The sequence below is a fragment of the Pagrus pagrus genome (genome assembly GCF_965226575.1).
Source record: "Pagrus pagrus genome assembly, chromosome: 3".
Taxonomy (NCBI): domain Eukaryota; kingdom Metazoa; phylum Chordata; class Actinopteri; order Spariformes; family Sparidae; genus Pagrus; species Pagrus pagrus.
In genome coordinates, this window is record NC_140187.1 from 22,629,862 (window position 1) to 22,644,970 (window position 15,109).

The window sequence follows — 15,109 nt, forward strand, 5'->3', positions numbered from 1 at the left end:
CAACCAATTAAAATGGTAACTCTTTATTTACAATAGTTTACAATAGTTTCACAGAAACGGTTTGCACCACAGTACAGACAATGCTTTTCTCAAAGGGGATAGGACAACCCAGGATCAGAATAAAACGAGCTGTATCACAATGAGCATCGTTAACTTTAATTACACTGATGTCTTAAAGACGACTGAAATTTGGGCATGAAGATTTGTGTCTTCAGGCTCTCTTCAAGACATAAACGTCCTGAGAAAAGGCAAATTTAGTTCTCGAAGCATCTTGAAAACCATCACCACCTGGGTGATTGCTGGGTACGAACCAGTTAACCAACATTTGTAAATACCAGAAGACAAGAGTGCAGAGATGAGCTTAACCACTTTAAACTCTCGGAAAGTCTTGTGTTCTTTACAAACCAAACATTCATTTTGTGTGTGTGTTAGTCTTTCCCTGGTCATGTCATTGATTCTGCATTGTAAAAAACCCATCCTGGACTAATATCCAAGGTACTGAATCTAAAAATCTGTCACTCTACAGTATGGCTTTTATATAATCAGAAACAACAGCAGATGGCACATGAATAAGCTTAAAATCTTTCATCCAAATTGCAAGTTTTAGGGGAAAAAAAGCCCTAAAAACCCATATTTTTGCTTATGAAAGCAACTGAATACTGCTGTGAAAACGTTAGTGAGAGGTGATAAGAGACTGAGATCTGCTCTTCTGATCTGACCCTTCAGAGACAGAAATAACCCAACCCTGCCCATGGCCCTTTTGAAGATATCCATTTCACCGTCATACAAAAGACCAAAAACCACGGAGCTTAGCTGAGACAACTCTTAGCAGCACATGCATTGCCAACACACACACACACACACACACACACACACACACAGTTTACCATTCAAAACACACACACACACACACACACACACACACACACACAGTTTACCATTCAAAACACACACACACACACACACACACACACAATTTCAACTGGACTCTTGAGAGAATCTTTCTAACACCATTCCAGTCAAGATAGCTTTTTTTTTTACTTAAACAGGACGGCCATAGGAGTTCCCTTCTATAAATATACTCGTCTCTGAAAACTTTTTTGTCATGAGCATGAAACAGTTGACAACACAAAAAATGTACATTTCAATAACATTTGGGAAAACTAACATATTCATGAACAATACCACTGTTCACGCCTGTCATTAAATGCAGTAAAGACACTGACCAGAGGCAACAGAAAACACCTTGAACTGAAAACAACTGTCATGTCATCTGAATCTTGTCAGTTATCTGGCTTATAAAGTTATTTATTATGAAAACCTCCTCAGGAACAGAATTCTGGTGAAATAAGAACACTGTTTGAACATTTCTGAAAAGCAAAGTGTGTAAAAGCTCCACGTGTGGCCGAGTTAACGTCTTGATTCAGAGCCTGGAAGACAGTTTGTGAAGTAGAAGGAAGAGGAACAAGAGCTTGGTGTAGCTGTATGGGCTTAAAGCCTCAATGATGATCGTTCACAACGTCTTAAATAACGAAACAGAACAACAAAGAGATGAAGCAGATGCAGACTGTAGTCTCTTATTCTACATCTTTGTTCTACTGGATTATACTTTAGTACTATAGCACCATCTGAAGCAATTAACACAAGGCTTATCTTGCTTTCTCATTTTTAACGGTTAATTGTGTAACATTAACAGAGGCATCAAAGAGAAATCAAATCCAGTTTAATCTGAAAGACAAACCTTCCACGTGACAGAAAGGTCAGATGGATTTTGAAAAACAAAAAAAAAGTGAGAAAAGTGCAAACTGTCTTTCCCACATATCCCAGCATGCACCATAGTGGGTGGCAGTTGTGAGGGTGTTTCTCTCTATATGGCAGTTCAAACGGTTCCAGTGTTCTCGAGAAATCTCAACAGTAGCGGTTTGCTGCTATGCTAACGTCATCTACAGACAGACATCCTTTCAGTGATTGCCTTACGCACAGAGTCTGTAGGGAAGCAGGAACAAACCTTAGTAAATCTAAAATAGCACTCAGACTGTTTTCAAATGGGATAAGGGGTTGGGATAGGTCCATCAAAGTGTTTGTAGAAAATGTGGGTTCTCAGCTGAACGTGAAGGACATACGATGAAGGCTGCGAGACCTGAATCTGAGGAAGGGTCAGTCCAGCAGGTGGAGGGGAAGCAGGAGTCAAAGGGGTCAGAGTTCACGGTTCAGGGGAGGGGGTCATCAGTCTAGCAGATGTTTGCTGGGGGCCACTCGTGAGCGGTGGGAGCGGCGGGTGTCCGGGGTTCCGTGTGACTCTCGGCAGGTCTGGCACACATATGTCTCTGGCACGTGGCTCTTGCGGATCTTGGCGCACGACAGGTGGATCCAGGTGTGACACTGGTTACACTCGATCATGGCTCGGCCTGCGAAAGGCTTCCTGCAGAAACACGTCACCAGGTCCCACGAGTCGTCATCTGACAAGACAGGAGAGAGCATGTTCAGCTTGGTCACTTTGTTAAACCTGTAACAATGTAATATATGTAGTAGTAAGAATAACCTTACCTGAATCTACCATGATGTCTTCATCCTCTCCTGACCCATCCTCATCTCTGAACACCACCTGTTTCCCCTGGCGGAACACCGTTCTGTTTCCTGCAAAGCCCTCCACCTTCTGTACCTTTACCACCCCTTCTTCAATTTCTTGGCCATCCCAGGGCCGACGCTCCTCCTTGGGCTCCTCCTTGCAGGTAGCTGGGCTAGGCAGATGCTGGGGGTGGAGGGGAATGCTGATGTCATCCTCAGGCTCCTCTTTGATCGTTTGGCCACCAAAGGAGACGGGATACTGTAGCCCTGGGACTGTCGAGCGGGCCTGCTGAACCTCGCTCTCCTCCCCGGCCGAATGCTCCCTCTCCTTTCTCCTTTTCTTCTTCTTCAGCTTGTCGGCTTTCCTGCGGTCATCTGGGTGCAGGGTGGCGATTGTGTGCTGCAGAGGAGGAAAAAAGGGGCATGTGTGTCAGAAGAGATGAAAGGTAAACATAAAAAGGGTCCTTATGTGACATCAACTCAACTCACATCTTTCTTGGTGTGACTTGACAGTGGGGCTCCGGGCTGTGGACGTTTCCTGCTCCTGTCCTGGGGGACCTTGGGAGGCCGCTGGGCACAGGAGGTTGGGGGTCCAGGGGTCCAGCCATCACTGTCAGCTGTGCTGCCTGTACTGTTTGGAGGGCTGGAACTACTGCGCAGCGGAGAGTCCTGTAACAATAAATAGAGAGGCTGGTAATTAAAAAGATTCAAAATATCATGCAATATTATCAAGTGCCAAGGACTGGCATGATGTAGTGCACTAGTTTAGAGGTCTGTGTTTGAGTAAGGTGCAGCTTCTGACAATTTGGCTGCCTGTGGGTATAATTAGTTGGCATTACAGGGAGTCTACATTGATCAGAGGACTTTTTAAAGCCACTGTTTAATTAAATTCAAGGCCAATTTCCCAACACTAATAAACTAATGTGAAAATGTAGGATCACTCTTCTTCCTCTTCATCAAAATTTTAAGTCAGTCAAAATGACAGAAACTGGTTATTAGTTAGTTAGAGTTAAAGATAATGTGTCCAGGGCATCCCCTGGATCAGATGCATGAACCCCGTCACTGTTTATCAACAAATGACAAGAGAGCCTTGCACCACGTGACAAGATGTACACAGGCAGAGGGGGGGCGGGGTATGAAAACAAACTTAGCACGTGCTCGAGAGAAACAGCAGAATGACAGATGAAAGAAAAACCTTCGAAGGAACAACCACAACGGGAAAGAAATGAGTCAGAATCTTGAGTCTCTGCTGCCAGTGGTGAGGAAAAGGAAGTAAATTTGTCCAACATCAGCTCTGACAAAAGAAACTGTGCTCATACTGAAAACAGGGTGTCAAACTTTGTCTCTGGTTTCAAAGAAAATGACAGTACCAAGGAGCTTGTAATTTCCACGCAGTGTGTTCTACAGTTGCGGTACAGGAGCGTATCAGCTCAATTATTGATGAAGCTACAAAGGCCATGAAAACTACAAAGACCAGATTTAACCCTGAGATGGTCTTACCTGTTGGAGTTTAGAGGAGAAAAACTTGGTTGTGTGTGACAACAGAAAGTGGCCTCCCTTGATAACGGGACAGGGCAATGATTGTCGAGTGCATATTTTTTATCACTATGCTTTCAGCCATGATAAATGTTTACAAATGTGTTGCGGGGAAGAACACGGGTGTGAAAGGCTGGACAGTGTGGACGGGATTACTTGCCACACAACAGAGGGTTCAGCTGAGGCGAATACAAACAATAGTCAAAGTGAGGGAGGCTCTAAATGTAATCAGTCAGAGCGATTCAGCAAACTAAACAGGAGGCCAAGAAGCCATTTGTTACAGACACAACTGAAATCTCATATACAAAAAAGTATTCTCGCTATGTGAATTGTAAGAAAAGGCTGCGGTTAGTTATTAACAGAGAGCGTGCTGAAACTAAAATAAACACACACCAAAAAAGCTACTGTTACACACAACCTTTCAGACTTCCCACCAAAAGAAAGTCTAGATCACTGATGTCAATCACAACAGATGTGCAGGATTTTTTTTTTGTTAATAAAAATCTGCTTTAACTTTTAAAAAGTGCTGTCTTTTAAATCCATCCAACAATTTTATCAGGTTGCACAACAGTTAATTCAGATTCTTTGTGACTGTATTGTCTTCATCAAGTTACCACACAACACACTTCATTAACACATAGTGGCTCTTTAAGTGAATTTTACAATCCAGTTATTGTGCTATCCACTGCAACTGTATTTTCATTCAGTTGTATTTTAAACATTTAAAAACAACACAGGTGCTTAGATGAAGATGTGTGTACAGGCACCGACCGCCTCATCTACTCACCTCTTGGGGGTATGGGATGTAACCGGCATAGGCCAAGACAAAAGTGCAAAACTTGTTAAAATCCTCCACTGTCCTCCTCCTCCTGTATGGCGGACTGAACCCCTGAAACACAGGCACGTTATTTAAACATTAGCTGCATCCAACATACACATCCCGACATGGCGATGACCTGAACGAGCTGATCGGCACACAACGCTACGATGCAAACTGCCATCAGCGCTGGCTGCCTCGATACGACGTGACGAAACTGAGCGAAACTAACACTGACATGATGACTAACATAAGACAAAGTTTCATAAGTCGTGTGAGAAATGACTTTCTGAACTCGTCAGTGAAGCTTCCTACCAACCCCCACCGATAAGCCAAACTAAAAACGACAGCTAACGCTAGCTGGATCGGCTAGCGACAGAAAGCAAATAGCGGTTGAGCAACTAATGCAATACAGCTAGCTGTTGGCTAGTGTCGGTGGAGTTTAACGAGCAAACAAAACTATGAAGCCATACATGAATTCGCATTAATGACTATCAAAGAGTCACAGGGAGTCATAAAAACATCAGTGTTATCCAGCTGTTACCTGTCGAGAAAGGCAGATTACATGCATACGATGCTTAGTTAGCCAAATTTGTGTTAGCATACTCCGCTACGATGATGGAATGTTTTCTTTTCGATGAAACGTTATGCTAGCTTTAACGACATCAATACAACCCGGTGTAAAGTCAATTACTCATTCTCGTACACAGTGTTTATTTTAAGTAGGGAAAGTTGACAAGTGGAAGTAAGCTCGTCTGAACGCTTGGCGTGTGTAACTTATTTAATTTCTGCACCAGCAGCTACATTATGTCAACATTAGCACAGCAAGCTAACGCTAACTAATCAGCAGCTGCTACATCGTGTAGTGACAGCCTCGAACAAGTTGACGTTTGCTAACGTCGTTAGCCATCACTGCAAACTACTCACTGTAAAACAGTTGCAAAAAAAACTTACCTCCGACTGAAATGCATGCGATGTCGATGGGTTTATGTCACCCATCCTTACTTAGTCCGACACAACCTGGCGTTTAGTCGATAACTTGACAGGGTGAAGCAACGGGCTACTCGATCCGACCGTAAACACGGAGCTTACCGAGCCTTTGCTTGCTAGATAGCTACCTAACGTTATGGCTAACGTCAACGTTACTTATGCTACAACTCGAAGCAACAGTGTTCACTCACTTTGCCATTATCAGCAAAGATAACGCTACCACCACCGGGAACCGACAGACTATGTGGTCGGATTAAAGTTGTAAAACGTGCCTCCCGCGAACAGTAAACGTTAGCAGACGTTACTACTGTATTTCCACCGAGCTGTCCGGTAATGTCTTCGTTTGATCCAGTTTACTGACTGCTGGGGGGAGCGGTTCACGTTGGCTGTCACCAGCTGCCTGCCCACTCTTCTACTTCATGTCTCTCGTAGCTGTGACAGTCGGGGGGCGAAATGGCGCATTACCGCCCCCTGCAGGTGAGAGGCGTGTGTGACTCCACCAATGTTACACATCAGAGTGCGTTTAGAAGAAGGATCTTCAAACCGGAAGTGTCTTTTGCATCTTCCGGTTGGGATTTTTTGAGGATATTCAGGATAGCAGTTTGCTCAAAATGTCGAAAACCAGGCTAGAGAGTTTTCGGAGCTTCCTCACAGAGAGGTTAACTGCCGCGGCTATGGAGATATTTGAAGAAGTTGAACATATTGTGGAGACTTATTACGAGGAAAACAAACATCTGCGGAGCGTACTTCACATGGTGCTTAAACCCGAGATGAAGATACCCAGGATAGGTTGGTCACTTTCTGCTGACTTATTAATCATACCTGACTAACGCTGATTACTAAACATAACTTAAGTTGTTGAAACACAATAAGGAAAAAGTAAATGTGTTTCTGCATCGACCTGTAAAGGCAGTTTATGGGGTGTTTCCCAGAGCCCAGAGTGACCTCTTGAAATAGTTTCTTTAGTCCCAAACAGTCCCAAACCCAAAGTTTCTTCATTTACTGTCATAAATAACAAAGAAAAGCAGCAATTCATTACATTTCATAACCGGGGACCAGAAAATATGACATTTTTGCCTTGCAAATTGGTGATCAAAATAGAGATACATTTTCTTTAAATTGACTGATCAATGAAGATTCTACTTACAAAATTCACGAAACTACCGACAGTATAAAATGTGAGCCTTGCCTCAATCTGCCACAACATTAAAATGCTGCTCAGTACAGTGGCTGTAGACTTTTTATGCTCAAAGTGAAGCAAGAGATGTAAAGTCTGTAAATATTTGTGTTTTTACTTTTTTCGCCCACGGCAGATGGAGCCCTTGGTCGGCAAACTGGAGCAACCACTAGTGTGAGAGAGCTGAGCAACCAGGTGGACCTGCAAATATCAGAGCCCTTGCCTAAAAAACCTAAAGAAGAGCAAGTTGACTATGACATAAATAATGGATTAGAGCAACATCATCAAGAACAACAAGGGCTGGGTGAAAGTGATATCTTCATGACTCCAGCTTGTGTGAAAAATGACCCAGAAGAAGAAGTCGAAGAAGACACAAAAATGCCCTGCATCGCTGACTCATTCCAAGTGGACGTGGTGGAGTGGAGCCCTGACAGCTCATCCACTCTCTCCGCTGATGAAGCGAATGAAGAACATAAGAACTGTTTGTTATCGGACTCGGATGGAGATCCAAAATCTAGGAGCAGAGAGGGCGCAATCAGAAAGTCAAGGAAAAAGGTAAGCTTGTTTAAATGCCTTCAAATCCCATATCAACCTCTTGCAGACAGTGTAGTAAGTGTACTTTGTGTTGAAAACTTTTTTTTTTTTTTTCTAATACATAATAGGGCAGATGTTCTACAGAAAAGTTAGTTGTGCCATTAAGGTTTTTAATAACAATTTTGTGATCAAGTTAAAATGTGATACAAAACAGCACTATATAGACATACTGTAGGGCTGCAGAGATGCTCTGCCCTCCAATTTGTTTCAAACAGACCCCAACAAATGTTACATGGTCATGATTTGAATGATGTGAAAAAGAAAATTGTGATGCAAAAACAATCATTATCCCCAACTTGGAGTCATATAACAAACATAATATCTAACAGATTAATCTCAATATGATTTTTTTTTTTTATCATATCCTGCAGCTCCAGTTTTCAACATGCAAATTTAATAGCGGGTTACTACGTGAACAATAAAAAGTTTTCCAGGTTGCTGCATTAAATTTTGTCCAGTGTTCCTTTAGCACTGAGCCCGTAAAGGGACATGGTGGGGGGGGGGGGTAAACGTTTCTCGTGTGCACGGGAAACTTTCTGGTGAGCACGAGAAACCGTAGGTAATTAACGGTAGTTTGGCTTCCTGTGCTTAAGCATCCAGGCTCATTAAGATCATTAACCTCAAAGAATGGCAGCAGAAGTGGATTTAGTCTCTTTCCTGAAAACGAGAAATATACCTGACAGTGTCATCTACCAACTAAAAGATGATACGGTGACAATAAATATTAACTTTAGTCACATAAGGTAAGCAATACATGTATAGCCTAATGTTGCTAGCTTTCTCTACCTGGTATGTTAATGTTATTTTTCAAATGTTTTTGACGTTTGCTTTGCTTCTTACAGATCGACATCAACGTCATAGGTGTTATGACAGATGAGGAGTTAGGACAGTATATCGTAAGATATGGGGACCGACTTGCACTCAGAGCATTTTGTCATCAAAGAACTGTGACAAACGAAACGTCAGGAGGAGTGGAGACAGTGAAGTCAGCTCTCATGCAGAAAGTAAGAGACAAGCTCGGGGAACAACGGAAAACTCCTGCCAACAGACACACAGAAGGTCCCAGTATGGTTGGCAATAAACATGCAGTCAAAGTCACCCGGCGGGTTGAAATGGGATGGCTCCACTTTGATAACGGCACTTATCACCAGATCAAAACAAGAAATGGAGGTGGAACACGGCACCTGTCGGTCAAGAAATCAGTAACTATGGGTGAACTGCTGGAGATGAGCAAAGGCTTGTTTTTTCCAAATGGACATTCAACCAAAGGACCGGTGGAAGACTTCGAGTTTGATATCCGTGACTACAGTCGCAATGCAATATCCCCTGAAGTCACAGTGGGCCAGCTGTACGAGCAGACTCAACTACGAATGCTGCGCATCTACACAACCTCCAAGGCTTTGGGATTAAGTAGGATTGTGGACTAACAAATATTTCAGATTTTAAAATAACAGATGGGATGGGGCTCAGAATTGATCCATACGGTCTGTCTAGAAATAATTGAACTGTATAAACCTGGAAACAGTGTATAACAGCTGACCTGTATAGATGTATAGTAGAACACAGAACATTGATTATCATCAAATGCTGCAGATCCTGTTAGTGAAGCTACCTCAGCATCGTGCGTAAAGGCACATATCAGCCTCTTTCTCATTTTGGAGACGCACGTATAGTTTCAGCTGCCTTGTGATGCTGCAGCCAGCTGTGGGCAACAAACAGAACATCAGTACTGATGTTTTTGTGAAATCCATACATTCAGTGACGCCTGAACAACATTATTGTAACATTCAGACATTAATCTAACATGTATCAAACTTGCCTGAGACACATCAATAGCTGTATTTTTAAGGAAATCTCAGTGGATTATGTTGTAGATGTAGAATACTCTAAAAGTACAAATACATGAAAGTTGGTTAGTGATTGTGGAGAGCTTTGTTTGTGCACACTACTGCTGATTAAAGACACGCAATGTAGGGCATCACTGCCTCCAGTGATGTCAGTCAGTGGCTAAGTTGCATCATGGGAAATGTAGGCGCCATGTTTTAAAATGGAAGAAGAGTGTGTGGAATAATGCTTTTGATCATTTGTTTTTAAACTGTTCATAATGAGTCCAACAGTGTTATAGGAGTGCAATGTTAGACCTGTGGACTGATTTTCATACCTGGTGCCTACATTACCCAGAGTGCAACCTTTCTGGACATATTTCAATATGTCAATACTGCACAGAGAGGAAAGGGATGTAGGGGTCATTGGAGGTTAACTCAGCCGTACCACTAGGCCGTTCTCTTGTCTTTCAATCTGTGCCTGATAAAATCATTCTTTTCAGTCTTGCTACAATAAACATTCATGTCAACAATTATTTGTGTTGAGTCCTTTGATTATTCGTTACTAATTCATGCTGTTTCACTCCCACATGTGCTGATATCTGTAAAAAGATTGCAACCAGTACAGACATTTGAAACGCTAAATTAAAGTATATAAAGTTTAAAAATCAAACTTTGAATGACCCATTTTGAGATGATATTGACACTGCAAACAGTCACTTTCAAAGACCATATCTCTCTAATCTGTGACACCAAATACTGTAATTCAGCATAAAACATGTGCTTTGGATAAAAGAACACGCTGTCAGTAATTCTGTTCCAAGTGTGAGAGTAAAACTATTGAACAATGCAACTCCAACTTCCTAACAACATTCTTTGATCGAGCTGTAACATAATATTGATTCACTCTCCATGAGTAAATAACAATTGATGGTAGTGGTAAAGAATTCCTTAAAGGTGTATTGAAGCTTTGTTCATTCTCAAAAGACCTTACATGCATGTGTTAAGCTGAATGAAAAATATTTTTCAACCCTCGGCTCAACACATGAATAAAAAAATCATTTTCATGAATATTTTTTTTGCACAACATGAAATCTTTTTGATGTTAATTGCCGACGCTAATGTAGGGGGCGCTAATGTGACATGTAAAGTACAGAAGAAGAATGTTCAAACCGGAAGTGTCTTTCTGGCATCTTCCGGTTGGAATTCTTTGAGGATATTCGGCGCGCGCAGTTTGCTCTAGTCGAGGAGAAGAAGACAAACTCTTGAACGTGTTTTGGATGAAGTGACATTAGTGGTCAAAATGTCTAAAACCAGGCACGAGAACTTCCGCAGCTTCCTCACAGAGAGGTTAACTGCCGCGGCTGTGGAGATATTTGAAGAAGTTGAACATATTGTGGAGACTTATTACGAGGAAAACAAACATCTGCGGAGCGTACTTCACATGGTGCTCTACCCCGAGATAAAGATACCCAGGATAGGTTGGTCACTTTCTACTAACTTACTAATTTTACTCAACATAACTTAAGTTGTTGAAACACAATAAGGAAAAAGTAAATGTGTTTCTGCATCGACCTGTAAAGGCAGTTGGGGGGATGGGGTGTTTCCCAGAGCCCAGAGTGACCTCTTGAAATAGTTTCTTTTGTCCCAAACAGTCCCAAACCCAAAGTCCCTTCATTAACTGTCATAAATAACAAAGAAAAGCAGCAAATCATTACATTTCATAACCGGGGACCAGAAAATATGACATTTTTGCCTTGCAAATTGGTGATCAAAATAGAGATACATTTTCTTTAAATTGACTGATCAATGAAGATTCTACTTACAAAATTCATGAAACTACCGACAGTATAAAATGTGAGCCTTGCCTCAATCTGCCACAACATTAAAATGCTGCTCAGTACAGTGGCTGTAGACTTTTTAAGCTCAAAGTGAAGCAAGAGATGTTTAGTCTGTAAATATTTGTGTTTTTACTTTTTCCCCCACGGCAGATGGAGCCCTTGGTCGACAAACTGGAGCAACTTCTAGTGTGAGAGAGCTGAGCAACCAGGTGGACCTGCAAATATCAGAGCCCTTGCCTAAAAAACCTAAAGAAGAGCAAGTTGACTATGACATAAATAATGGATTAGAGCAACAACGTCAAGAACAACAAGGGCTGGGTGAAAGTGATATCTTCATGACTCCAGCTTGTGTGAAAAATGACCCAGAAGAAGAAGTCGAAGAAGACACAAACATGCCCTGCATCGCTGACTCATTCCAAGTGGACGTGGTGGAGTGGAGCCCTGACAGCTCGTCCACTCTCTCCGCTGATGAAGCGAATGAAGAACATAAGAACTGTTTGTTATCGGACTCGGATGGAGATCCAAAATCTAGGAGCAGAGAGGGCGCAATCAGAAAGTCAAGGAAAAAGGTAAGCTTGTTTAAATGCCTTCGAATCCCATAGATCAGAAGCATTTGGTGACTAAATCGAGCTGGAGAGGCTTTGTAATGTAGTAACACGGCAACACAAAGCGAGGTATTAGGGAGAAAACTACATAATAGGGCAGATGTTCTACAGAAAAGTTAGTTGTGCCATATAGGATTTAATAAAAACTTTATGATAAAGTTAAAACATGATACAAAACAGCACTATATAGAAGTACTGTCGCGCTGCAGAGATGCTCTGCCCTCCAATTCGTTTCAAACAGACCTCAATAAATGTTACATAGTCATGATTTTAAAATTTTGTTCAGTGAAAAAGAAAATTCATAAGTAATAATATATAACAGATTAATCAAAATATAATTTTTTTTTTTTTTAATCATATCCTGCAGCCCTAGTTTTTAACATGCAAATTTAAGAGTGGGTTAATACATGGACGATAAAAGGTTTTCCAGGTTGCTGCATTACATTTTGTCCAGTGTTCCTGCTGGAGCAGCTGGCACCTGAAACTTAATTTAATTTTTTATTTAATAACAGGTAATAGTAAATATTATAAATATTATAGGATCAAACTCAGATCAAATCTGAGTCCCACAAAAAGATGTAGACAAATATTCTGGACAATTCTTAAATAAATACAGTGGAATTAAGTTTGTTTTGAACATCTGGAGCATAAAATAATTTGTTTTCCTTTTCTTGGATGGACCAAAATAGGTGAAGAAGAGGAGGATGGAGGAAGAAAAGCCAAAGCGCTCCCTGCAGAAAACCATGCTAGAATATCCGAGGTATGAGTGAGACTATAAATGATTACATTTTGATGCAGGTCTGTCTGTTTGCTTATAAATGATATTAACCTGTTTCATGCAGGATGAAATCCTTCAGTGCCGCCCCCGCTGACTGCCTGTCCTTTTTGGCAAGGCTCACTGAAGCCTACAAGGATTTCCCCGATGACAAGAAGCCTCTGATAACCAAAATGGGCCTCACAGCAAATGTGGAACTAGTTGACACTGCTTTTGGTAAAGCCCCTAAAGGTAGCCCCATGTCCTGCCAGTACTCTGTGCCTTCAAGTCAGGATTACAAGACTAATGAAGATGCTCCCCCTCGGCTTGCGCTTCCCATGTCTAATTACAGGCTGGAGCCACCCAGGGATCTTCCTAAGCTCAGTGTCAGGGAGCAGGAACAAGTGAACGAAATGCAGCTCACCTGGGCGGAAGCACACAGTCTGGAGCAGTCCACACGTAGAGAAAAGGAGTCAGTAGAGGAGCTGCGGAGGCTGCACCTGACCAGCCGTTTCAAAGAGATCTGCCAACTCAAGCCGGGACGGAGCCATGCGGAGCACCTGATATTCAAGATACAGAAAGGACATGCCAGACCCAAGTCGGAACAGATAGAAGACGTAATGAAGAGGGAAGCACTTTGGGAATACTGTCGGAAATTGTGCGTCAACTGGTACCCGTGTGGTTTGGTTGTCCACCCGAGTGCTCCATGGCTGGGGGCGATGCCCGACGGGTTGGTGTACGACATCAACGAGAAGTTCACTTTCGGGCTGGTGCATGTCAAATGCAGCAGATTCCGGAGCTTCATCGAGTGCAAGTTCCTGGTCTGGCAGGACGGGGTCTTGCAAATAAAGAGGGCCCACCCGTACTATTGGCACATCCAAGCAGAGATGATGGTAACGGGCACATTGTGGTGCGATCTGTTGGTGTTATGCAGTGAAGACATGCTGGTGCAACGCATCTACAGAGACAAGGCTCTCATCACGAGGATGAAGAAGAAGTTGGATGATTTCTTTTTCTATTACTACCTGCCACGTCTGGTATAACCTGAAGTCCCACCTTGAGTGCTTGTGGCAGATCACACTGCTGACATACACTACACGCTGCTCCCCTCAGGTGGTTGGTTGAGTTTTAACAGCTTATAAACGAGTAAGAGGAAGTTGGGTTTTTTGTCATGTGATTTTTCTCATTAAAGTTGTTTTTTATTGCATTGATGCAATTTTGAAAAGACTGTTGAGACAGATCCTGCAGGCAATTCAACATTTTATTTGACTTTTTATTTGCAACGTTTACCTGTCTAGCAGTCTCAAAGGTGCCCTGTGGTGAAGATGCACCTTCTGAAAAGTTGAGTTTTGTTATTGATTTGTCTCCTCATCATTTATGCTTTTAATAATTTAGTCTAGGAAATGTCAGAAAATATTGAAACATGTCTCCCTCAATTTCCGAGAGCCGGAGCTCACATCGACGTCTGAATAATGCACATTTGAGAAGCTGGAACAAGGGACTATTTGACATTTTTGAATATTTTAGTTGCATCTGCAAACATTTAACCAGCAGGCATATAAGTGTTCTTCAGCAAATGTTGCCTCTTCTAGTTGTACCTGCTCTTGTGTGTTCATTTTAATTTTTGTAATGTTCAGTCAAGTCTTTAATCACTGTAAGCCATGAAGTTTCAAATACTAGTACAAATGTGAAATTTCAATGGACAACCAAAGCAGAAAAAGTGCCCAAATAAGTGTGTCCATATATACACACACACACCCACACTCCTTGCATATTTGTTTATGCATAGCCCATACAACATATAAACATCCTTATATGGTGTAATCACAATCACGATGGTAAGCTCTCTAATTCTTTAGCAAAAATATTTAAAGGAAAACAGTTGATTAGTATTGCAATGTCTCAATCGTCTCATGTGGAGACGGTTGAGTTGTTTTAACTGTAGAACGACATTGATGTACGTTGTACCTTTTGATGAGGTTTGAAAGAAACGGTGGTGCATTTATTGCATATCAAACAACTATGGAGTACATTGTCACAATTTATTTTTTCATATCTACCCTCACTACTTGTACTACTTTGGAAAAATGTATTGTTTCAATTCCCTGAATATTGCATAAATCTGTGTCCACAGTTCTTAATGATCAGTTTGCTTATTATTTTTACCAAATTCTTTACAGAGTAGAATATAATAATTTATTGTTCAGCCGAGCAGGAAAATGCAAACACAAACACGTCCAAAAACAAAAACAAGATTCATACCAATAAAACAAAGATCTCTCAACTTTACAACTGTCAGTACATTCATGCCCATAGTGTTCAGCTTACTCTCATATTTAAGTTTACTGTAATTGGTTTACTACATAAATTGCATTTGGTATAAACGAGTCCTTGTAGATCTTTT

General features: G+C 41.6%; 3 protein-coding genes across 4 annotated transcripts; 2 read left to right on the forward strand and 1 right to left on the reverse strand.

The window, feature by feature from the left end:
• Positions 1 to 7: 7 nt before the first annotated feature.
• phf13 (PHD finger protein 13) lies at positions 8 to 6,387 on the reverse strand. 2 transcript variants are annotated; one of them, XM_084348400.1, is made up of 5 exons: positions 5,876 to 6,387; positions 4,892 to 4,993; positions 3,058 to 3,237; positions 2,548 to 2,968; positions 8 to 2,459 (listed from the first exon to the last, which is right to left on the reverse strand). In XM_084348400.1, exons 1-5 carry the CDS (start codon positions 5,918 to 5,920, stop codon positions 2,227 to 2,229), a joined length of 981 nt encoding a protein of 326 aa, XP_084204526.1. In that variant the 5' UTR covers positions 5,921 to 6,387; the 3' UTR covers positions 8 to 2,226. The 2 variants fall into 2 exon arrangements, with proteins under 2 accessions (XP_084204526.1, XP_084204525.1); XM_084348399.1 differs by lacking the exon at positions 5,876 to 6,387 and adding an exon at positions 5,466 to 5,539.
• Positions 6,388 to 6,522: 135 nt separating this feature from the next.
• LOC311254560 (uncharacterized protein) lies at positions 6,523 to 10,041 on the forward strand (the record flags this gene model as incomplete). The annotated part of the gene is made up of 3 exons (XM_084348398.1): positions 6,523 to 6,700; positions 7,225 to 7,643; positions 8,525 to 10,041. The coding sequence occupies 3 exons, from the start codon at positions 6,523 to 6,525 to the stop codon at positions 9,107 to 9,109; spliced, it is 1,182 nt and encodes a 393-aa protein (XP_084204524.1). The 3' UTR covers positions 9,110 to 10,041.
• Positions 10,042 to 10,725: 684 nt separating this feature from the next.
• On the forward strand, positions 10,726 to 14,841 carry LOC311255358 (uncharacterized protein). Its single transcript, XM_084349771.1, has 4 exons — positions 10,726 to 10,986; positions 11,497 to 11,915; positions 12,641 to 12,711; positions 12,794 to 14,841. Exons 1-4 carry the CDS (start codon positions 10,809 to 10,811, stop codon positions 13,746 to 13,748), a joined length of 1,623 nt encoding a protein of 540 aa, XP_084205897.1. The 5' UTR covers positions 10,726 to 10,808; the 3' UTR covers positions 13,749 to 14,841.
• Positions 14,842 to 15,109: the final 268 nt, after the last annotated feature.